The sequence below is a fragment of the Oenanthe melanoleuca genome, chromosome 4 (assembly GCF_029582105.1).
Source record: "Oenanthe melanoleuca isolate GR-GAL-2019-014 chromosome 4, OMel1.0, whole genome shotgun sequence".
NCBI classification, from domain to species: Eukaryota; Metazoa; Chordata; class Aves; order Passeriformes; family Muscicapidae; genus Oenanthe; species Oenanthe melanoleuca.
In genome coordinates this window covers 62,068,801-62,092,927 of record NC_079337.1, presented here as the reverse complement: position 1 = coordinate 62,092,927, position 24,127 = coordinate 62,068,801, and the positions used below count along the sequence as shown (strand labels likewise).

The window sequence follows — 24,127 nt, the reverse complement described above, 5'->3', positions numbered from 1 at the left end:
CAAGACCCAGTTTTGATAAGAAATATTTGGCAATATTTATTGTGTGTACCTAACCTGTTATGATTCAGCAGCTCATGTGACTGAGTCTCTGATCAAACTTGCCAGCATAATTTGAATTAAAGTTTCACCTACTTCAATGCTCTGGTCCAACTCAGTATTGTTTCAGGAACTGAATTGGATGTACAAGGGCACCAGTCCCCAGTGTATTTTTACAAGGTCCTTGTGGAGCCCAGCACTGGTGCCTGAGCCTTCTGCCTGCCATGCTACACCTGACAGCTCAGATGTGCAGGGGAGAGCTCTGCACAGGGCACGAGGGGGATTGCAGGGGAAGGGAAGTGATGGCACACCTTCTGACAGCAATGTCACCAAGGGTGACATTGGCATGAATAAAGCCTCTTTCTCTTCATGCCTCTCCAGAGCCTCAGTCCCAAGGGCTTTGGGACAAGCATCTGACAGCCTGTCCAGTCCCCATCTCCTGGACAGAGGCAGAAGGGACTGCTTGATGTGATGCATTCACACCTGGAGCCAATTTTGCTCCAGTTTTTTTGACAGCAGCCTTCATTAAACTTAATTTGAGACTATCAACAGGTTGCACTTTCATACAGAGGGATTAGCAGCCTCCCTCTAAGGAAGGGCTTTGGGGAGGCACAAAGGGAAGGAGGGGGTTTAGCCATGTAAATGCCCCCAGGGCCTGCAAGGCTCCTCAAAACCTGTCCCAGTGGCTGAGCCCCCAGTGGGGTCTGGCAGATGGAGGTGTGGGACAGTGACAGGCTTGGAGCCACTCACACAGAAAAGGGAAACCACTCACCATCCCCGAGCTGCTGCAAGGGGATTGATTTTCATCACAGACAGCTTTGGATATTAAGGGCATAAACAAATATAAAGTTTTGGAATGGGAATTCTTATAAAGGGTAAAAGGGGAACAAACATGTTGGCAGAGAGAGTATCTTTGCAAGGAAGGGGGTGCATGCTCCTAGCCTGAGGGGGAAAACAATTTGGGGCTAATATATGGCTCATGGCATAGCAGTGCTGAAATAAATGCAACTGTGTTGTGCAGGCTTTACTAGCCTGTGTACATGGATTTTTTTTTTTTTTTTTTTTTTTTTTTAATAGTAAGAAAGTGGCTGAGACACAGTCCAGAGCTGCAGATTTTGCTGCACAGCACTGCATCCTGGGCTCTCTTATGGTGGCCACCACAGTGACAAAGCAGCATCAAAAAATCTGTACTTAATCGGGTCTGTGCTCCCCAACTCCACATGAGTGTTCTGCATGGTTAATATATGGGAAACCTAAAAATATCCTGCTGTAGGGAAAACTGCAAACCTTGAAGTCCTTCTTACAGGACTATCTCAATACCCATTTGATTTCCTGTTGTAAAGGGCTTCCAAATGTTATAAGCTCTTGTTTTTTTTTCCAAATGAAAACCAGTTCAAAACCATTAAAGGGCTGAGCTAACTTGATCCACGGTGCAGACCTTTTCGTCTCCCAGCAACCTTAAAACTCTCTGGGTTCAGGTCTGCTGTTTCCATTCTGTTACCCCAGGAGAGTGTTTGTCCTCACCTGACAGAAAGGAACAATCGCTGTGGCACTTTTAAAACTCAGCCTCAGTGTGAAAAACTACTCTGAATTCTCATGAACGTTCTTACTTTATCTGCTGACTTAGGAAAGCTCCTGGTTCTCCTCTGCGGCTCTTCTTTTGGAAAACTGGGGTAGTAATAGTAACAATACTAAAACTTAGTTGCAATAGGAATAATAATGTTACAACAACAGCCTTACCCTTGTTACTTTACTTGAGAGCAGAATTTGGCTCTGCTTTTGCCATTTTGTCTTCAAAATAATGACGCCAACAATTCCTTGCGCAGTGTTATAATTATGCTGCTGTTGTTTTAATTTTTAGTGATTTTTCTGGCACCTCCAGCACAGCAGTTACGAGAGCAAACATCGTGCAGCTTGACATGCTGCCAAGCCTTCTCTGTGACGGCGAAACAAGCACATTTTATTTATACGTCTGCTTTTCCCTCCATTGTTTTCATTTCAAACCGACGGTGTCACCAGCGAGAGTCTCCGCTGACATGTAGGATTTCCTCGCCGCAGCCCCGTCTCAATGCGTCCCCACACAATGCCCCAGTATTGAGATGTCACAGTCTCTGTGCCTGATAAAGGTGTCAAGACAGATCCCGGTTGCAGCGACAGCAGGGCGAGCTCCGAGCCCTGCACGGCGGCCAGGAGCGATCCCCGCTGTTCGCCCTCGCTGCACGCCAATCTCCGCACTGCCCGGCTTTCCTCTGACCCAAAAATCCTCCCCTGCACTCTCATGCAGGTCGGGTTTTTTGGCCCCTTCTGCAGAGCGTTTTCAGCTCTGATAATATTTGTGTCTATTTTCAGCGAATGAGCTGCTGTGTCAAGTGGGATTAAAGCAGAGCTGTGACTTCTCTGTATGAGGCAGCTCAGCTCGCTGTCAGCAGTAAGTGATGCGTGTCACTTCAGCAGCTCGGCGTGCCGGGGGTCTTGAGATGACCACAATAACCCGAACCACAACTGTGACAGTGACTAGATCATTGTACTGGTAACTGCATTTGTGACTAGATCCATTTAGTGAGACTTTATTAAAGCACCTAGCCCAGCTAGCAGAGGAGAACACGCAGAGCGCAGTGGAGTCTATGACTATTCCCATCGCTGTACCACAGCGATTATGCGTGCGGGGGAGTGAAGTCAGGGCGCTGGAAGCGGGTGGCTTCACTTCGGGGTGCAGAGTGACAGCCATGCAGGGGAAATGCGTGCGTGGGCCATTTGCTGCTCAAGCGCCAGGCTGAGCCGAAGTGCTGCACGCACAGAGCTGTCCCCAACCCACGGATCCCCCTTCCCGCCGCCTGTTTCCAGAAAACTGTCCCAGGGCCAGGAGAAAGGGACACGCGGGTGCCACTCGGGATCCACGCTGGGAGCGCTGCGCCAACTCCAGTTTCAGGTCTGCGGGAAGCGGGTGCCGGCGGGCACAGAACCGCGTGGGGCTGGGAGCGGAGCGGGGCAGAGCAGAGTGGAGCGGGGCGCGGAGCGGGGCAGAGCGGCGCGGAGTGGGGAGGTGCGCGGAGCGGGTCAGGCTCGGAGCGGGACAGAGCGGGGCAGGGCAGGAGCGGAGCGCAGTGCGGAGCGGAGCGCGGTGCGGAGAGGGGCAGAGAGAGGCGGGCGCGAAGTGGAGCGGGGCAGACGCGGAGTGGGGCAGAGCAGAACTGGGCGCGGAGCGGTGCAGTGCAGGAGCGGAGCGGGGCAGAGCGGGACGGGCACGGAGTGGAGCGGGGCAGAGCAGAGCGGAGCGGGGCGCGGAGCGGGTCAGGCTCGGAGCGGGACAGAGCGGGGCAGCGCAGTGCAGGAGCGGTGCAGTGCAGGAGCGGAGCAGTGCAGGAGCGGAGCAGTGCCGGAGCGGAGCGGGGCGGGGCGGGCAGGCGCGGCCCCCCGCGGCGGCGGTGGCGGCGGGGCGGGGCGGGGCGGGGCGGGCGGTCCGGCCCGGCGGGCGGGGACATCGCGGCCGCCCCGCTCCGCGCCCGCTGCGCGCTGAGCAGACGCAGGAGCGCCGCGGCGGCGGGCGGGCGGCAGCGGCGGCTCCTGCGGGCGCTCGCTCGCTCCCTCCTCGCTCCGTCCCTCGATGCGCGGTGCGCGGCCGGCCGCGGGGCTTGCGCAGGTAGGCGCCCCGCCGCCGCTCGGCGCACGGCTTCGCGCGGGCCCTCGCACTTTTTTTATTGCTCTCACCACTTTTTTCCGCCTTTTTTTTTTTTCACTATTATTTTTCCTGTTTCCTCCTCCGCGCGGGCCGGGGCGGGGGCATTTCTCGCCCTCCTGCCCGCGCTGAGCGCCTCTCTCCTGTCCCGGCAGCGCGGCGGAGCGCAGCGGTGAGCGGCGGCAGCATGCGGCGGCCGGGGGATGTCTGAGGCGGGCGGTGCGGCGGCGGCCGCGCTGCCCCGGCGCCGCTCCGGAGGCATGCGGGCGGCCTGGGGCTCCGTCTGGTGCCTGTGCCTGGCGGCGGCCGTCGGCGGGATGCCGGCGGCGAGGCGGCAGGGCGGCGGCAAGGCGGCGGCGAGGAGCGGCGGGCAGCCGGCAGGTAAGGGCTGCGCGGCCGCGCACACACGTGCTCTGCGGGCACGGCTCCGGGTCGGCGCTGGAGCCGCCGTCCCTGGGCGAGCGGAGTGCGGAGGATGGATGGATGGATGGAGACCGCGGGAGTTACGAATGCGAAGCCGGGGCGGTTCCGCCTCGCCGTGGCTCGGGGTAGTGCCGGAGGCGCTCAGGAGGGACAGAGTGCTTTAAAGAGGATCCCTGTCTGCCAGGAGCCCTCTCCCAGCGAGGCGGTGCGTGGGGCAGTGGGTAACAGCTGGAGGATGCTTGCGTGCGTGTGTAGCGGCGCATCTTCGGCACACATCGGAAATGCTCTGACTGCGTGTGTTCGGGTGGGAAAAGTGAGAAAAGGTCGTTTATATCCGCATGCTGGGAGTAAAAGTGGAGTTGCCTCAGCTCCGGGTAGGCACAAGCTGGGTTGCAGCTGAATAAGCGGCTGTCTAAGGGAAGTGCGTTTCGGGGGAGCCGGTGCCGATCTCCCCTGGAGAGGCAGCACTGCAGTTGCAAGTGAAAAAAAAGTTAACACGTCGGACAAAAGCTGGGTTTTTCTTTTTTTTTTCCTTCTTCTTTCCAAGTAATATACGGCGGGTTTGAAACATCGTGTCTCTCTGATCCGCCTCAGCTGCTACCTGAGTCCCTGTTTATTTTTCAAAGCTCTTTAATGGAAGGGAGCCCCCTCGCAGCCCCCCGTCCTCCGGTTTGCATGTACCCGGCAGAAAGTTTCCATTGTTCAGGAAAGGGTTTGAAGCCTGTTTGCCAAAAAAGTGACAGGGGAATAAATGGACTTCGTGGAGGCTGGGGGGTGAGGGGCATTACTTTCATACCCCTTTTGGTTAAAGCTATAAATCACACCGGGGGTTGGGTTTGTTTTCAAGAAAGTCCTAATAAAACACCAGATTCTTAGTGTAACTCGTTTGGCTCATTTTTCACAGCCAAAAGAATTGATTTATGGGGCAGCATCGCAGGGAGTTGGTCAGAGCAGATGAGATCGGTGTGCGGAGGGCAGCGGGCAGCCTGTGCTGGCCGCAGGGTGCGAGTGACAGACGCGGAGTGTCCCCAGTTCTCTCTGGATTGGCCTGAACCGCATATTGGTGCTGTCACTTAGGCACAGCCGATCCCATGAGGGCGAGGAGCAATCTCGGTGGTCCCTGCGCTTTCACCCTCACCTTCAGTCCATAGCGGGGGTTGATAATGTGTTAAAGTGGTGCTAAACCCCTCCCGTGCTCCAAGATGCTTTTGCAGGTTAAAGCTTTGGGACGCTGTTGCAATTGTAGCGAGTGGCATACTTGAGGTCACACGGAGGGAAACATCCCTCTGGTGATGACTGCGAAGTGAGTGATGGGTTGGGATTTCCAGGGGCTCCCGTGGAAATCCTCGGGACAGGCTCTTACCTTTGTGTCAGCTTTCCCCAGAGCAGAGGTGGCACTGTCATGTCCCTGGAAGTGGGACTCCTCCCCGAACCAGGAGGGCTCCCTTCAACCCCAACACCTAGCAAAGTCTTCTAGAGTTGCCCCATCACTGGGAGGTGTCGAAAGCTCCGATAGACATGGATTATGAGGGGATAGAGAGCTTTTCAGTCCCACCGTGTCCCACGTGCGTGGGGAAGCTGCAGCCACCCCAGCTCCGTGCCAAAGCCACCGAGGGGACACCCGCTGCCTGTCCGACCTGGGGGGGAAAAGGTTGTGCAAAAGAAACTGTAAAGAATATAAACCTTCAGAGCCGAGTAAAAACACATTTTGCTTTTTCAGTCTTTTTGAATTGAATGGGAAAAAGCAAATTCTTTCTCCTAGTCAAATGGGCCATGGGGTATTGGCTCATTACTGAGGGTTGTTGTTCGCTGGGCTTTGCATTTACAGTCTAAGGCCTTATTTTCCATAAAGGGGCTTGGAAGGATTTTTCCCCAGTGATCTAATTCTCCACACGGGGCTGTGAAGTCTATAACAGCTACTGCTTTGTGCCTATACTCAGCTACATAAAACACACATTGAAGGGAGGCATTCTCGAGGTATGTGTATGTTTGCTAATATGAATACTGGCTATTAGTGGAGGTGGAGGGGGTGCAGGTTTTAACATCTCCGCAGGGAGGTGTTCGGCTGTTGGCAGGAAGGAGGCAGATGGCGGGGCTGTTGCTGAATAGAAGCTAAACTAAAAACACCAGGGGCCTCATCTGGGCTGAGTTTCTCTTCTCTCCCGTTCTCGGGACTGCTGCAGGAAGAACAATGTCAAATTTCCCCCTCCCTCTTTTTTTTTTTTTTTTTTTCTTTTTTTATGAATGAAAGTAAGAGAGGCGAGGCAGGATTGAATGTGTATGTCATTCAGGGGCTATGACAGAGATGATTAGGGAGGTCAGTGAACTCCTTTGCAGCCTTGAGCATGCGGTCACTCTATTCAGCAGCCACAGAATAGACATCAATATAAAAAAGCCCGTCCAATTTGCATTAGTATTCAGATAAAGATATTACTTCGTACGATTTGTGAATGTCAAGTAATGCTGGCTGTTTTCTTAGAGAGCAGCCCAACTGAAACGGCAGCATTTAACTTTTAAGAAATTCTGATAACCATCCTGTCTCCTGGAGCTGGCTTGTGTATGTGTGTCTGCACACGGTGTATGTGAAAAAGGCAATTTCTGGGCTCTTTGGGGCTTGTGTTGCACTAGTTAGCTGCTGAGGCTGTCTGAGTGCATTGAAAGAGTTGTATAGAGAGCTGCTAATGTTTGATCAGGTTTGTGCAGGAAGGGGAGGGGAGAGCTCTCCCAGTCTGTCAGGAGCAAGAACCGAAGTCTCCTTGTGCAAGGAGTGGAATTGTCACCCAGGGTTAATACTACACAGGCAGTGTTTTTGCCAGAAGAACAGAACAAGGACCATTTTGGGATTTTGCTTCAGTTTAATGGGAGGGCATGTAGCAATTGCTGTGACTTCTTTGTGTAGAAGGAAGTGGTGATGTCCTGGCTGCATTTTTCAGCAGCTGATGGCAACTGGGCTCTTGCAGCATGAGCTCAGCAAGGGCTCCAAGGTGTAGGGTACACTGATCTGTGGCACTGCTTTGTGTATCTGAGCGTTTCAAAGTTCATCCTGAAGTTATAGGGGTATTGAAGAGAGTGCCAAATGGCACTGGCTGTTCCTGGAGCTGGCCTTGGTGTTTCTATGTTCAAACTCTCTGCAAAGAGTTTCTCATATGTTGATGGTGCTGCTTGCTTCATGCCCTACACCAGAAATGTTTTAGATTCAGTGGGCAGTTGTGAGGGATAGTTTTGAGATTAAAAGTTGATCCATTTGTTCTTATGAACAGCAGCAGCTAAAAAGCTAATTAAGTCTTTAATATTGAGACGAACATATTTTATGATATGTAATAAAATAAGAGGACACAAGTAAATGATGATGAAACATTGTTGCTTTAAAAAAAATAAATCTATTTCTTACCTAGTGAAACAGAAAGTCTGTTCCAGTGCAGGGATGGCCTCAGTGCATTCAATAGTAGCTGTATAACATGATGTCTTCTACACATACTGACAAGGGTCACTCCAATTAAATCTGAGGATTTTTTTCTTTTAATTAAGACTTTATTAGCAACCACTGAGTAGGAAACGTGATGAAAGTAGATCTGAAAATTGTGTAGCAAAGTGTTGATCTGCTAATTAAATCAGGCAATTAAAGTAAGCCACTCTGACTGGTATGTTAACTTTTACAACTTCTTCAAAAAAATCTTAAATGCTGTTTGGGAAGGTGAACCTGTCCCAAAGCCTGATGGAACAAGGGTTTTGAAATTAGGTGAACACTAAAGAAGTCTTGATTTATGGCATTCCCACTCTATCCAGACCATTTCCATACAGTGGGACCCAGTCTGCTGGTTGCACAAAGCTGAAATTTTTCAAAAAGCTGGAACAGGGTCCCCCTCACTTTTGTAAAGCTGAGAAACAAATTTTTTCCTTTTAAAATATGGTTAATAACAGTGAACTTTGATATCCACCTAAATGCTTAGAAAGCTGTTCTTTCTGAATATGTTCCATGTACATCTGCTATTCACTTAGGGATTCTAAAGGGTAGGGAATCAGCCTGCTTTCTGAGCAATTAATAAAATTTTCAGTTTATAAAAGCATTGTATCAAAGTGTTTCTGGCAGTGATCTCTTGTTGGCATGCAGAGCTGTGACTGAAGGCATTTGCTGCACCTTAATTTTAGCCAAGGTTAGGGTATGGCCTGCTGGTGGCTTTTTCTGACTGGTCACTGAAGTGTGTAGGATTCAGTGCAGGAGCCTGAGCATGAGCCATTAGGTTTCTTGGAGAAGTGTCTGTGTTGTCATCATGGTTTAGCTTTTAGCAATTTTTATTATCTGTAAGGTAGACCCATCAGGCTTATAACAAATTCAGATGATACTGAAATATAGTAATTATAATAATATAATATATATGACTTTCTGTTTATACTGAAAACAGAGTCAAAATTCCCTCCTTGGTTTTCCCATCTCAGCTGAACCTGATACACAGATAAAAAATGAATCTGGCTATTTTTCTTATGTTTCCCTGTTGGAGTAGATTTCTGTCTTGTCCCTCAAGGGCTACATGCTCGTAACTTTTCATGTGTCCTAGGAGTTTGTCTGACTCTGCATACCTGTTTCTTCCTTTCTTCCTGACTCTTAAAAAACACTCTAACCTTGAAATTGCCTGCTGACTCCAAGCCATTCAATAGAGTGGTTTAATGTAGCTGTTTCAGTGTTTGCCATTTCATCTCTTTTAACAGCGATTAGTGATAAACTTGATTCTACATGCACCAGACTGTATGCCAGAGAGGATGGTGCCTGGTAAAAGTTTGCCTTACACTGGGTTTTTTTTCACTGGGACTCTGGTTTAGCACAGCCACTGGTGATATGTGGCAGCAGGTAGCCCAGACTGCAGGAGGAGTAAATCTGAAAGCACCTTTTTGCAAGTGCTGGGTTAAAACCATGTCTGAAGGTGCATACAAAGCCAAAAGCACATTAAAGTAGCTTGTTACAGCCTGATTTTTTTTTTTTTTTTTTTTTTTTTGGCCTCCTACATTGCTTATCAGTTTAGCAGTTTCCCCTCTTATGGCTGTTTATCTGGTGGTCTTGTCAAGAAAACCTTTTTTCTCTGAAGTAAAGCTGACTCCCCCAGTGCCCCCTTTCTCATACACTCAGAGCTCAGGTTGCCAAGTGTCACAGATGTGATTTAAAGCTCTGTATGTGTGAAGAAGGGCTTTCATTCCTGCAGTGAATGCTGTATTCCTGGTGTGCTTACCCCTAAAGTATCTGCTCCTTGGCTTGAATGACCAGGAAGTTTCTTCAGTATCAAAAGCAAACAAGAACTGAGAGATATGGGCTGAGTAAAACCTTTAGTAAACTTACTAGTTAAAATGTGAAAGGTAATCAGATGTAAACCTGCCCTATTATTCTGATAGGCTATCAGAGCTTTTGCATTCAGGTGTGTAGGAACTAGCCAGGAGGTAGTTAAATCAATTTTATTTTTTTTTGTGCAGTGACACTCAGGTTACTCATTGTAGCAAAGCTGTTTTTGAAGAATAGCACCACAGTCAAGTAAGAAAACGTTTCTCCAGTACTGCTTCAGTTTCAGATGTATTAATCTAAGAAAGGGGTGGTATTTATTGCAGAGGTGGAGGTAGGTTGGCTGGCCTTGCTTTCTCAAATCCAGAGAGCAAGGCAAGATAACGAGTTGGTAAAATAAAAGGGTTATATTAAAACTTGGACGTAGATCTCCTTATCACTCAGAGCTGTATGCAAAACAATTGCCGTGTGCTTACACGTTTAGCATCTGTGAGATTCTGGGGCTGTGCCATTTCTGCAGGTTGTGAGGGGTTAAAAGAGTTAATAACTCAAGTGAGAAGGGTTCCAAGTTTTCGGGTGAGGACAGGATGGCTCTCTGCTCCAGGCACTGCTGCACAGGCTGCTGAGCCGAGGGCTCTTCCCTGGGAGCATCACAGCCCCAGGACCCACTGCTGTTTGCTCCAGGGCAGCCAGGGCTGTACTCTGACCCACTGAACTACCTGCAAATGTCATGCTGACTCTTGGCAGTGTGTTGCTTTGGATTTTTTTCCCCTCATTTCCCTCTCACCCAAGGAGCCAAGCCATCAGTTAAGTTCCTTGAGTATGAGGCTTTTAGGGAAAGGCAGTAACAGGCAATGACAGTGCACCATGGTGTGCCAGAAACCTCCAGAGATGGCTTCCCAGTTTTTTTCGTAACTGATGAAAGTGTTTGTGAGTTTGTCTGCATGTAAAACTTTTGCCCTGGAAAGTGAAGTGTTTTATAGTTGTGCCTTGATTTCACTGAGCTACCTTGTGCTGTTCACAAGGAATCTCACTAAATTATTTCAGCTGACTTAGTTAAATCAGTAAAGCTTTGGAGACCAATCCTGGGTTATAAGGATTTGACTAGTATCAGAAATAATGGATTTTAAGCATTTTAGAGTTGACCTGGCTGGAGTTGGGTGTAGGGGGGACAGCAAAGTAGCTGGGTATTGCCTAGGGGCCAAACCTTGTGGAGATGGGGTGCGTGGGTGGGCTCTCCCTGATGCCAGGAGGGAGGAGTGCTGTAAAGTAACAGGCAAGAAGGGGTGGACTTCCCTGTCAGAGAGCTCCAGGGAGGGTGCTGGGGGTGAGAGCATCTCCAGTGCTCCTCTCACAGGAGGCAGGCAGCCCCTGGCTCTGTAAAAACAGGATGCAGGCATGGTGCTTGTAGCAGGACCGTGTCCCAGGAGCTGTCTGAGCCCTGTGCTGCTGCTGGTGCCTCTGCAGAGGGGATTTACGGGGGTCTCACTGTGGTGGGTGCCAGAGGAGGTCGTGTGAAGCCCTGGAGCTGTTTCTGCTCCCGGGGTGCTGCAGGGTGACTGGCATCACCCTGCCCTGACAGCTCATCCCCTCCTGCTCTCTCCCCCTGGGGAAGGTGAAATACTCATCTCTGAAGGCTTTTCTTTGGAGTAAAAAGGAGCTACGGGAGATGTCTCTGGATCCAAATGATGGGGCCAGCCTTTCTCAACCTTCCGCTTTCCCTGTCAGAAAACTGAAAAGATCCCAAGAATTAGATTTTTAATTTTATTTTGATGCTTGACAGAGCTTGTAAAGATCCTTCATAGCACATTTGGCTCCCAGTTCGGAGGGTCATTGCTTTCTTTAGGGATTTTGCCATTCTCTGCTTCTTGTAGTCCTGTAAAAATAATAATGAGGTCTTGATCTTGTGCCTATTGAATCCTAGGCAAGAAAAGCCCCCATTGATTTCCAAGAGAGCAGGCTGAAGCCCTTCACAGATCGTGGTGGGAGCAGCTATTTAGCATAAGCAGGGATTGTTTGGGAAGTTTTCTAATGACCCAAACATTTTAACAAGCAGAGGAAACTCCGGCGAGTAAAAGGGCTCCCAGTTTGGGGGTGGAGATCCCTGGAACTGGCTTTCAGTGACCTCCCATTGCTCTCTAACCAGCTGCAGCACAGACAGACCTTCACTTCCCATCTTGCTCTCTGTAACTCCAGCTTCACTGGGAGCCTGTGGCAGCATCACAGCCCAAACACAAGCACCAGAGCTTCCCTGTGCCTCTGTTCTGGTCCTCTGTGGAGCTGAGCTCCATGCTGGCCACTGTCCCTCCTGCCCCATCCTCACTGCCATTTTATCAGTGCCACCAGCATCAGCCCCAGCACCGTGAGCTGTGAGCAGCACAATGCACTGGGAAAGTGTTAATGATAATGATCATTAATTATAATCATTATTATCATCATCATCCCTCCAGGGTGAGCCTGAGCCCTGGGACCCTGCACCACACAGGAGCCTGTGGAGAAGCTTTCCTGGCATTTCCCGGGCAGGCAGAGCACAAGAAAAAGTTTTCCCATAGGATTATTCTTTTTTTTTTTTTTTAATAAACCTGCTTTCATGGGTGAGCCTCAAGTACAAGCAATTGCCTCCCAGCAAAATACTTCAGCAGCTTGTGTAGAGAATGTAGGGCCTGAACAAACTGGTGATTTCATTTTTGTTAAACATTTTTTAAACTTCTCTCTCTATAGATTCCCCCAGGAATGCATTCTGTTTCTAGCCAGTAGCAGAATCTGTGTAAGATGAGCCAAGATGTGCCTTGGGAGATGGGAGTATCACAGCTAAAAGTGAAGAGGAGAAACCAATTGCAGTGAGAAGGTTAAGGAGTTCTGAGTGTGCCCTGACAATTAGCATGTTCAAGTGAAGATAAATCCTCAATGAGCCTTTCTTTAATTAAAAGAATGATTGGAATTAGGCATAGTACCATCTCTTCTGATCAGTATCATGAGTGTCTGTACGAATAAAGCATTTCTGAGCAGGGAGAAAAACACCAGATTTTAATCTCCCTTTGGTAGCCAATATGTCTGCCTTTTGCAAGGGCATATTTCTCCCTGTCGTGGAGTACCCAGGCTTGTTGACAGTAAACAACTGTCACTTGGCAGTTTATAAAAGAAGAATGTTTAAGAAAACATGTCCAGTTTAAATAGTTATGTTAATAGGCTGGGGATTCATGCAGAAGTGAGGGGATCTGGTAAATGGAGGTACATAAATTAGCTGGGATTTAGAACTATAGGATCATGGTTTGGATTGGACAGGACCTTAAATATCACCTTGTTCCAGTATTCACTGTGCAAAAAAAGAGCAGAATGTAGTGGGGGGAGAAAAATTAAAAATACTTTTGATTTTTACAGTCAGTGTGTTATGCATGAATTCATAGCTTTCTGTGAAAGCATAGATTTTTTTTTTTTTTTCCCAAAGAAAATTCCAAAAGCTTTTTTCTTCCAGCACGTGGTGGGTTGGGTCCAGCTGCAGGGCTGGGAGCCCAGTGCTCCCACTGAGTGGCCCAAATGCTGCAGTGTGTGGACCTTGCAGCTGCCCTGCTGCATCCTCAGCCTTTGCCTCACAGGGGTGATAGAAGAGGAGGCTGCAAGAAAACTTTGCCTCCTGATTTCTAAATTGATTAATTACAGAAAGGAAGGGGTGGGGTGAGGAGTGGGGGGAAAGTAAGGAACAGCAGATGGTGTCCTCTCTGCATCCCTGCCCAGAGTTGCTACAAATCCATCACCCAACCTTCCTTCTTTTGAGTTAAACTCTGGTGGATGTAGTGAGAGGTGAGCAAAGCGTTTGTTCCAGCTCAGCCCAAAGTCATCAGTGTCAAAATAAAATCAGTGGGGGCCTGGTGTCAGGCACTTGAAATCTGTAATCAAGCATAAAAAAATGTTTCAGGCTTTCCAGGCTCCTGGTTCATCCAGCTTGGGGTGAACAGGGGATACCAGCATTAGCCTTGAAGATAGTGGGTAAAACCACTCTCCTGCACTCCTGGGATATAATATAAATACAGTAAGTACTGTGGAGTTTAAATACAGAGTACTGTGGTACAGATATTTTCCTTCATCCTGGAGTATCTCAGAGAGGGGCATCTTGATAGCAGCTCTTGTTCCAGTTAGGGCAGAGAGCTGGAGGAGCAAATGGGAACCCCCAGAGTTTTGACAAAAGGGTCACATTCAAGTTTTCTTCTGCCCAGGTTCAGTTAGTATTGCCATTATTTGAACTAGGAGGCAAAGGAAACCCAAACATGAAATGCTGGGCTCAGTTTTTATCATTATATCTTCCACCTGGCAGAGAGAAGTGGCTGTTTTCTTTCTCCTTTGGCTTGCCTGCTGCACTGACCATCTTTGACATCACAGCAGCATCCATCTGATTCTTAGAGGCTCATTTGCACAGGGAAGAATTTATAAGTGTGAAAGGAAAGGGGAAGGGAAAGGAAAGGCTGAGAAAATCAGAGTCAGAAGGATGGGGAATGTATCCCAAAGTGCCTGTGGAAGGTCCCTGGTTCATGCAAGTAGGACCAGTCACGTCCTCTTGCAGGAAGGTGGAAAAAGCCCTCTGCAGAGGGTCTGCATTTCCTTACAGCAGGAGGAAAATATCCTTAAAATATCTTTGCATAGAGGTATCTGCCCTGCTTCTGGAATTTCTGGATGCTAACGTAGTGCGGGTTGTAGATGATTATTTGGGAGCACTAAAACTGCTTGAAGGCAGTGGGAACCAAGACATGCATGACTTCCTTGAACTCTCTCTTAATTTGTAAAGTGGACTCCAAACCCTGCTGTAATAGATAGGGTTACAGGAGACCATTAAAAGGTCCCTCCTGGTGAACCTGATGCCCTGGTGCTGCTGCTGGAAGTGATAAACCTCTGCATTCAGGTTGGATGGTATGTGGTGCCCTGTGTGTATGCTGTATGCATGGAAGGCAGTGAGTCTTGCTAATTTAGGGGTTGTTTTCCAAGTCTGTTTTCTATAAGCCTGGAGACTCAGTACAAATAAAGAACTGACTAAGTTTCCTGAGAGAAGCGCAGGACAAACGCTGAGCGTGGGATTTGAATGCAGAAGGGTGAAAACACAAATGTATACTGAAACAGCAAGTCAAACAAGCTGAAAAAATATTGTAAGGTTGATTTAACAGAGCAGTGAACTCAAAGCTGTCTAATCCCTTTAGCACCCCTCTTTAAAGAGGAGAAATAAAAGAATTTTTGACATTACTTTGCCATCTCTCACAACTCTTGCTAATAATGCTGAAGGATAAGACTTGAGTTTAGCACAAGGACAAAGTGTTGCAGCTTTGGGGGTGTTTTCTAAATAACAAAATCTTAATTTGTCATTTGCAACATTAAAGTGGATCAGACTCCCTGAAAGGAGATTACTGTTAAATTTTTCCAACTGGGGTACCTGGCACCTAAATCTCGCTTGAGACTCTGAAATAACAAGCTTGGTTTTGAAAGATGCTGAGCCAGGTCAGGCCCTGCATTTAAATCACTTAAGCACCCTCAAAATCTGGCTATTCATTTTGATGCATAGATATGGATTTCTGGATCTAATCACTGACCTTTGCATTTCAAATGTTTGACCTTTGTTTTCTTTACTAACTATGCAGACAGAGCAGCCCCCAAATTATTATTATTTTTCCCTTTTACATAGCTGAAAACGACCAGCAGAGAAGACTTGAAGTTCTGCATCTTATTACTGAGAAACAGGGATCTTTGAAAAATAGCATTTTGTGTTATTCAAGGGAAACTTACAAAAAGGGGAATATTTTCTTATTTTCATTCACGTGAACATGATCCTTCATGTATCTAAAACCCACAATCAGTTGGGAAGAAACCCACCCAAACTACCCTAAACCTTTGCCCTCTCTTAATCCCTGTACAAGAGGGTGTTTTTTTTTTTTAAGATGTGCTTTTCTCCCCCCTGAAATAAAGGCAATTGATAGGCTCATAAACAAATACCAAACATTAAGTCCTAATCTCCATATAGAGGAGCCTGACCCTTTTTATGGAGAGAGAGGCTAGAGGGAGGAAACGGGGCCAGGAGTTTCAGGTTTAATGCTTATTAAAGTTTTAGTGGGTGGGAAAATGCAATCAATAAATTTTGTTTAATGCCTCAAAACTGGTGTTGGTTTTCACCAGCTACACCGGAGAGTAGTTTTCATTTTGAAACTAGGACACTCGTAGTTGGAATGACAATTAATGTGGAGTGAATATGGTCCCAGTTGGAAGCCGATTTTTTGAATAGCAAGAGAACTCCCCCCAGCTCCCTGCCTTGGCTCCAAAGTGGGGGAGCTTCCGTTTTTAATTAGCAAACCCAGCAAAATTTAGCTCATTGTGTCTTTCTGATCCTTTGGCCCAGTGGATGGCTTGGATTTCTCCATCTTGCTGTCTTGAGGCTGTTCTTTTTATTTTTTTTTCCTTCAGTTTTGATGCTGGAAGGAAAGGGGGGGCTTCAGGATACTTAGGATTAAAGTCATTGTTTGGGGGTATTTGCAGCCAGCTGCCTGCATTAAATGAAGATTAGAGGAGTGCACATTAAAAGTGCAAGGGAAATGCAGAGGACCTGGGATTTGGGAGCTGCATAGCTGTGAACCCAAGGGGAAAGTTTGGGGCTTTATGGCAGATTTTTTCTGATGCCATGTGATCTTAAAGCCCACTTCAGAAAGCATCACAAACAGCTTCCAGGGCAAAACTGGCTTGGGAATTGCAAAGGGAACAGGAGCATTTGCATCCCTTAACAAGTTCCTCTGAGGTAAACCTAAACTTTTGAGCCTGGAGAACTTATGTATTTCTTAAAAGTTCATCTGCAAGAGCACTTGAGAGGTGGTGAAATTTTGATAGAAGTGACCATGTAGCTGAAAGCCCTCCCTGGAGGTGAAAACTCCAGCAGTAATGAATTTTTGAAAGATTTTAAGAAGGAAGGTATTAAAAAAAAACAAAACCAAAAAACAAAAAAAAAAAAAAAACAAAAAAAAAACAAAAACAAAAAAACAGAAGAATCATTCAGTAACATAATAAGATAAAAATATTTCCAAAGATACAGCTGCTGTTTTTTCCCTGTGCTTTGTGGAGCAGTGGTTTGTGCAAGCTGTGTCCTTGTGACAAACTCTAATTGCTTGGGGAGTGTCATCTACAGACCCCTCCTCCTGGTCCAGAGAAGCAGGAGGGATGCTGTGATGCACTGATGCTGAAGAGCTCAGGTTTAGCAGCCAAGTGCTGCTCTGGTGGAGTCTGGGGCAAGCTTTGCCCATCCATTGGGACACTGAAATCTCCTTCTGTGCCTCAGTTTACATAGCTGCTGCCACTGGCTTTGAAAAGGCTCGTGGTAGTTGCTTGCTGCAATGATGAGAGTTTTTTGGACTTCCTCAGGCATGTAGAGCAGAAATGTAAAACATCAGCTGCTTTGTGGTGGGATCTGTCTGTCAGCATCAAGCTGGGATGCCCCTGCTGTGCTGAGCAAAAGCTGAGGCCAAGTTGGCCACTGCTCTTCAGAGGCAGAGACACCAAAAGGATGAGAGCACAGTCTCTGGTGCTCCCCAAGGATCAGCCCAGTGGTGTCCCATCCCTCTGAGCACAGTGGGGTGGGCTGGCCACGTTTGGCCACCGTGCTTGGGTGAGGTGGTCAGTGTGCCCTGTGGGCCAGCAGCTGCCAGGGTGTGCTGGTCATCCTGCCAGGCTGGGCTGGTGTCACCCAGGCTGTGAGAGCTGCTGCAGCTGATTGCTGAAAGCACAGGGATGTGGGAGAGCTGGGGCTCTCATGGCCAGGGCAGCTCAGCCTGCCCCTGCTGCCCCCCACACTGCTCCTGCTTTGGGGACCATTGATGGAGACACTTCACATCAGTTCTTTAACTAAGGTAAAAAATGCTCAATGCAGAGCTGGGATAACTAGATGTTACAAGTGGTGTTCACTTCCCTGTTCTGAATGGGGAGCCAAGTGTTTGGTTGTACAGTCTGGCTAGATTTTAAAGGAAGCTCCCCATCACTGCTTGTTCCTTTAAAGCAGCAATCTCCAGCTGAAGACTGTCCCTGGGACTAGTTCTGGGCTCTCAGCAGCAACCTTGTGCCTCTTGGAGGGGTTTGCATTCCCATCTTTTTAGGGATTTGCTCTCTGGTGGGGTTTGTTTTGTCCTCCTCAGGACTTCCAAGTGTCAGAGGGAAATCCTCCTGGCCAAAGTGTTTTTGTAACTGTTTTAGCTTCGTGACAATTTATTTCTTTAAACTCTCTGTGCCTGAGTTGGGTGATCTAAGAAAACAGTCCATTAAAAGGAGGCTACTGTAGAGTCCTGATGAATCCTGTTTTCTACTTGGCCGATGGAACAGAAAGCTAATTGCCAGTAGTAAATCCATTCAAAGGAGAGCTGGAGGGAGGGAGAAAAGCTAATATTCCTCCTTGAATGCCATTTAATCTCTGAAACCTTTCATGCAGATGTAAATTAGGATTTGCACAACAGAGTCAACAGTTGCTCTGTAGATAAGGCAGATTTGCAACATCTGCTTTTTCCATTTTGGAAGCTCTTCCAAAGTCACTGTTGGGGATAGCCAAGCTAAACAGCAGAGATTTTTTTATTCCTTTCCATAATCTCTTGTTTATAAAGAAAGCTGCATATGACAGAACTAAACCTGGTTATTGTTCTGCTAATTCTCTAGGAAAAAGATTTGCTTTTCTCCTAAAACAGATCTAAGAAAACCCCCACGGGGTGGTAACACAGTGCAGTTACTTGTTAATGTCTTTGAAAGAAATGTCTGCTAAGAATTGCATAGGCCACTGCAGTGCAAATACAGTATAAACAGTCTACTTTGCATTATTATAATTATAATAATAATAATAATTATTATTATTATTAGGATTATTAAAGCTGTCTTAAGCTTTTCCAGGAGAACTGCCTCCTCCCAGGCAAACACTTGCAATATAGGAAAGCTAAAGCAGTACCTTTGAGTGACCTGGGGGAAGGTATCCTTGCTCAAGGCAGGGGTGTTGGGATAAAATATTTAAGATCCCTTCCAATACAAACCATTCTGTGGTTCTATGATACTGTGAAATAATGGAGGCAAACCTTTTTCAGATATGATTATCTAAAGATGTATTTTTATACCAGAGTTTAAAGATATAGATATTTTACTTTTGCAATATTTTATTTCTGGGTGTGAGCCCCAGCAAAACACCACTTTGGGAGGTGATACTGCTTCAGCAAAGCACCCTGTGCTGCTGTGATTGCCAGAGTAAGCCCCTTCTCCCCAGGATAGCTGCAGCCTGACACTGGGAAGTGTGGTGCAAGAGGGGTCTTGACCTCAGAAGGGGAGGGGAGGTGGGGAAGAGAGAAAACAGAATGTTTTATATAATCCTTTTTACTTTATAAATAAAATATAATAGAAAATATACACACAAAGTACTTTATATAAGTGTCACACATATATTTGATATATTTGCTGTGCCAGGTTTGGAGGTTTTCAATATTCCCCCAGGTCTGCCTCTCTGGGAGGAGACAGAAGGAATAGGGATGTGGGTTCTGTGCATGGCATGGTTCCTGTGAGGAGGTGACACTGAGGCCACTTGGCACTTTTCCTGGCTACTTTTTAGATTTAGACGGGTCTTAAAGGAACAATATTTGGCAAGAAAAGTGTTTTATTTCCCTTCTGAGAAGTTTGCTCTTCCCAGTGCAGAGGTCCTAAGGTGGGTGGGGAAGTGACTCCATCCCAAGAACAGCCACACATTCTTATTGTGAAAAACACCTGACTGTTATTCACTGGGTGAATAATACTCTGTTAACACAGGTAGAACACTCATTTAAAATAAACCAGATAGTGTACATGCTCTTTGCCACTGTGTTCATCCCCTAATGCTGGAAGTTTTCACACACCTCCAGCAATTATTCACCAGCTTGCTGGCTGGATCCATGATCCCCCTGGGAATGGGATAACAAACTCAACAGGAGAAAGCTCTGGCATGGCTGTTGCCCTGTGATCCTGTAATGTATCCTGTCACGGTGGATTTGGTGCAATAAAATCCATAGAACAAGAAACTATTTCAAATTAACCTGAGCAGAGAAGTGCTTGGAGCACTGCTGTCCCTGTGCTTGTTAACATGCCAAATGCAGCTTGTCCAGCTTGAAATGGGAAAAATATGATCCCCTTTGATTGAGCCTTAGTCCTTCCAGCACTGGGCTGTGAAGCAGTCCTGGAAAGCCTGTAGGGAATTGCCAGGGTTCAGGTGGGTGGTGGTACTGAAAGGCATGGTGGATGTTCCCTGCTGCAGGATGCCCACTGAAGGAAAAGGATGATGATGGTGGGGGATGCACATATCCCACCAGAGCAGTTCCTCAGGAGACTCCTGAATGCTTTGGTGTTTGAAAAAGTTTTTCTGGGGGAAAAATCAAAGGTGAAGAGAGAGACTTTTTCTGGAGCCAGAACCCAGCACCCTGTGAGGTGACATGGGACCCTGGGGCTCCCTCCCTGCCAGTCTTTGCTGCCCAGGAGCAGTCCCCAGCAGCATGGAAATAGTCCCTGACACCCAGGAGGGAATCAGGAAGGCTCTAGGTTGGCCTGGAGTTTTGAGGGGCCATAAGCTGCCTGGGAATAGCCCACCACCCTCCATCTCCTTAGCAGGGACACCCTACACCCTCCACCTCTTCCTCATCCTTTTGTGCCTGTATAATAAATAGTTTGAGAACTGTATGCATTAAGACCAAAATAAAACATTTCCAGGCTCAGCCAGAAACAAGTATTGATGTCTGAGAGGAGCAGACAGCTGATGGAAATACCGACACACTTAAGTGCTTGGAGCTGTGAACCACACAGAAAGTGAATTATTGCTGGGATGAGCCAAGCAGCTACAGAGATGAAGTGTCTTATCCTTATAAGTGAATACATACAAAAGCATTTCAGCATTGCTGGGCCAACTGCTCCTCATTGTGGAAGGTGTTTCCTTTTTGCTTCTCTGAACAGCTTAAAAATGGTCTCTCTGTAGTGTGCTTGCTACAGCAGTGATGATGCTGCAAGTGCTGATCTCCATCAGATGCATCTCTGTTCTCAAGTCATTACTGCTTTGGCTAAACAAATTCACCACTTCCCCAGGCAGGTGTTCAGCCATCCCCAGGACAGCCAGGCTCCCTCAGTGACTGAGAAAGACAAATGCCACCACTCCAAACAATCCCCCTTCCTCCTTCTTGCCCCAGTTTTATTGCTGAGCATGCTGTCCTAGGTCTGGAGTATCCCTTGGGTCAGCTGGGCTCAGCTGTCCTGGCTGTGTCCCCTCCCATGGCCTCAGAGGGAGCAGATTCATCTCTCCTTCATCTCTCAGTGTCTCAGGTTGAAAAGGTGCTGGAAACACCAGGCACTGGAGCTGGGAGGAGGTGCTGGACTCTGGCCACCCTGTGGGAGATATGAGCTTTGGTTCCCTGCTTTTGCTCATGGAAATGAGGCTGTCTCTGCTTTCAGATTTATATTTGTGCTTGAAAGCTAAATAAGGAATGAGAGTAAAAATTGGTTCTCCAAGGTCACAGTTGGCAAAGTGCTTAAAAGCATTTGAGTGCCCATTTTAATACTTCGTGGAGATCTCCAGTTTGGGCCTGTTTATTTTTTAAGCCAAAAGTATATAAACAAAAGTTTGAAAAACAGTTAAGAGAAGTGAGATTAAGACCATTAGTAACATTCTTCTTTTAATTCACCACTACATCTTTCCTGAGATTATGCCCAATCAGTAGGAATAAAGTCACTAGAACCAAACTTTGCATCACAGTGCCTGCTGGAGACCCCCTGGGGGGATTGAGGGTGGAGATGCCAAAATGAAGTTGTCAGAAACAAGAGATGCTTCTTCATTCCACAGAAGCTTGAGACCCCAGTCCATCTGCTGAGTCTTACTTTCCTCTTCATTCCAGCATTCCCTGTATACATTTTATAAAAATTCTTTGTTGCTTTGTCATTAGCCCAGGTTCATTATGGTTTTCAAAAAAAGAGTTGTTTCCTGTTAAATGGCTAACCAGTACAGTTTGGCCTGTGCTTAGTCTGGGCTTGTTCCTGTTCAGTAGGTTTATAATACAAAAGCCAAAATATACAAGTCTGGATCATTTGGCAAACAGCTTTGGTAAAACTGATTTGTGTGGAGGGGTTGTACAGTTGTGTGGGGTTTGTTTTCCTGCAGATTAAATTAGCAAGGGATTCCATCAGAGTTAGACCAGAACTCAGTCTTACAAGTGCAAAGCTGTCCACAGGGCTTTTTAATTTGAAGCCAAAGTTGGTTCCAATAAAAAAGTCCTCATAGTCTAGAAGAAGGAAGAAAAAACTTGAACAGTTAAACCAGAATACTTCTTGACCATATTTTCACCAGAGATAAATCCCAGTTGGGAAGAGACTGTGGGTGAACACTCAAATGCAGCAATGGGGGCTGGTCTGATAGCAAGGACATTCTGCATGGAGTTCGCTCTTCTTCTTTGACTTACTAAAAGTATATGCTTTCCAGGAAAAAGTCTATTAAAAGGGAAAAAAACCCAACACCTTCAACCTTTGACTGCATGAACATCACAACATTCTGGCCAAACCATATTTGAGTTGGAATTGCTGCCATGATATGAGGAAAGGTTTTTTGTAATCCCAATGAGTGTGGGCTTTGCCTCCTGCAGGACAATGACACACCACCTTTTCAGGTCTCCTGAATCCTTTCTTTCTACCTTGCAAGGCTATTGACTGCAACATTTTTATATTTTAAATCTTTATGTTTATATAAGAATAAAAACATTTTTCTCCTATAGCTTGCTCCAGCTCTTTCACCTCAAGGCAGAAGAGCAGCCTGAGGCCAGTGCTACATCCTCAGGCATTTGGAGCTGCTGTACCTGCATTGGTTTCACAGTGAAGTCATAATCTATGAATATCTTTGATTCTGCACTTCTGTTGCACACAGAATAACTTCAGCAGGAGCCTAGTGATGGTTTCATTTATTTTAGCTATTCCAGCCTGTGTCTTCTGTCCAGCCTTCCACCTGTTTTCTTCAGCCCACAGATGTTGCCTTTTGGTCACTCAGAGTCACATAAGAAATTTGGTTTATCCCTGGTTGTGTTTCTTGTGTCCTGTCCTTGCTGGATCTCGTAGGGTTTGTGCACAGACTCAGGAATAAACAAAAGGAGGTCCAGAGGCTGAGCTTGCCAGCACACACTTATTTCTGCCAGATCACCCCTCACCTCAGCACTGGGTGTTGCTATGACCCTTCTAGAGGTCTGTGCTGTTTCTAGTGATGCACCTGGTGGGGTGGATGTGTTTTGGTTGCTACAGGGTCAAAGCCACCCTGGTAGAGCAGCTGCAGACCTGGCTGTGGCAGGCAAGGGGAAGGTCTGGGCACATGGAAGCATCAGTGGAGCAAATACAAGATATGTTTCTTTTTTAAACACCCTTTCTTACAAGATATGTTTCTTTTTTAAATGCCCTTTCTGTCTCTGACACCTGCTCTTATTTATTCATCTCCATTTCTTTCTCCCTTTGCAGAGTACTTGAGGAGCGAGACCGCCTTTCTGGAAGAGTTGGTGTTTGGAAATGGAGATACCATTGAACTTTCCTGTAACACCCAGGGCTCTTCTGTCTCTGTTTTCTGGTTTAAAGATGGTATTGGAATTGCACCTACCAACAGAACTCATATTGGACAAAAACTGTTGAAGATAATCAATGTGTCATATGATGACTCGGGGCTGTACAGTTGCAAGCCAAGGCATTCCAACGAGGTCCTGGGAAACTTTACAGTCAGAGTTACAGGTATGTACAGAAATACAGCTGTTTCACTGATTTTCTATTTTTTTTCTTCTTTTTTTAAAATTTTGCCCTTCCATATGTTCAACACAACTGGGCTGGTGGTTTTGTTTGTCCTTGGAGGATCTGTGATTAGACTGGCAGAACAAACCAATAGAAGAATGATTGTTGTTAATACTGAGAGAGACTTAGAAAGGGTGCTGGTCAGATTAAACCTCAAATCCCCCTTAACACTCAAATAGATGCAGTGCTACATGTGCCTTTGAACTCATTTGAACTGTGGCTCACGAGGCTTAAATGTTTTCCATGTTATGTGAGAAATCAGTGGCAAAATTGCACATAAAAGCTGGAAATTCCTGAAAACTGTTTCTCTGCTGTAGCTGGTAAATCTCTGCCCTCCATCACAGTTCTCACAAATTGCTGGCTTGTTTTGGAGGTAGCTTATCTGTAAACTGTGTATATCCAAAATATGTGCTTCATCAAAGTTACTTACTGGGATTCATACATTGCAAACAAGTGCTGTGTTAGCAAAGCACATGCTGTCATTTGCTTGGCCATATTTTTTGTGATGAGTGCAATAGAACAGTACAACTATAAGCTGTCCAAGCCTGGATCACTAAACACAGAGTGCCAAAAAAATCTGTAGTTTCCAGATAGCTAACCACCAACACAAAGGTCATTTTCATTATTTCAGGCTGATGCATTGGTAGATGGATACTCATCACTGTGAGCAGATAAAAAACCTCCTGATCACAGGTTAAAAACTTGAATTTTCAGGTGAATTAGCCTTTTGTGGATATCAGTGTTCGAAAACTTTCATTTTCCCTTGTACTGTTGGAGCTTTTTCAAAAATCCTTGAATAGCAGGTTCTTTCTCCAGAAGCTGAGTTCCCTCAAAAGTTAGTCTCTGTCTGAAAATCAGAGATGTTTGTGACTGTGAATCACATCCCCTCCATAAAGAGCTTTCTCATGCAGTAGGATTTT

At 46.6% G+C, this 24,127-nt stretch overlaps 1 protein-coding gene across 4 annotated transcripts in view; it reads left to right on the top strand.

The window, feature by feature from the left end:
- The first annotated feature begins 3,565 nt into the window (after window positions 1-3,565).
- FGFR3 (fibroblast growth factor receptor 3) overlaps window positions 3,566-24,127 on the top strand; it is a 53,725-nt gene continuing 33,163 nt past the window's right edge. For all 4 annotated transcript variants that reach the window (XM_056489947.1, XM_056489945.1, XM_056489944.1 and 1 more), the window contains exons 1-3: window positions 3,566-3,676; window positions 3,868-4,093; window positions 22,887-23,150. In XM_056489947.1, the coding sequence (XP_056345922.1) occupies window positions 3,916-4,093; window positions 22,887-23,150 (442 nt within the window). In that variant the 5' untranslated portion in view covers window positions 3,566-3,676; window positions 3,868-3,915. The remainder of the gene's footprint in view (window positions 3,677-3,867; window positions 4,094-22,886; window positions 23,151-24,127) is intronic.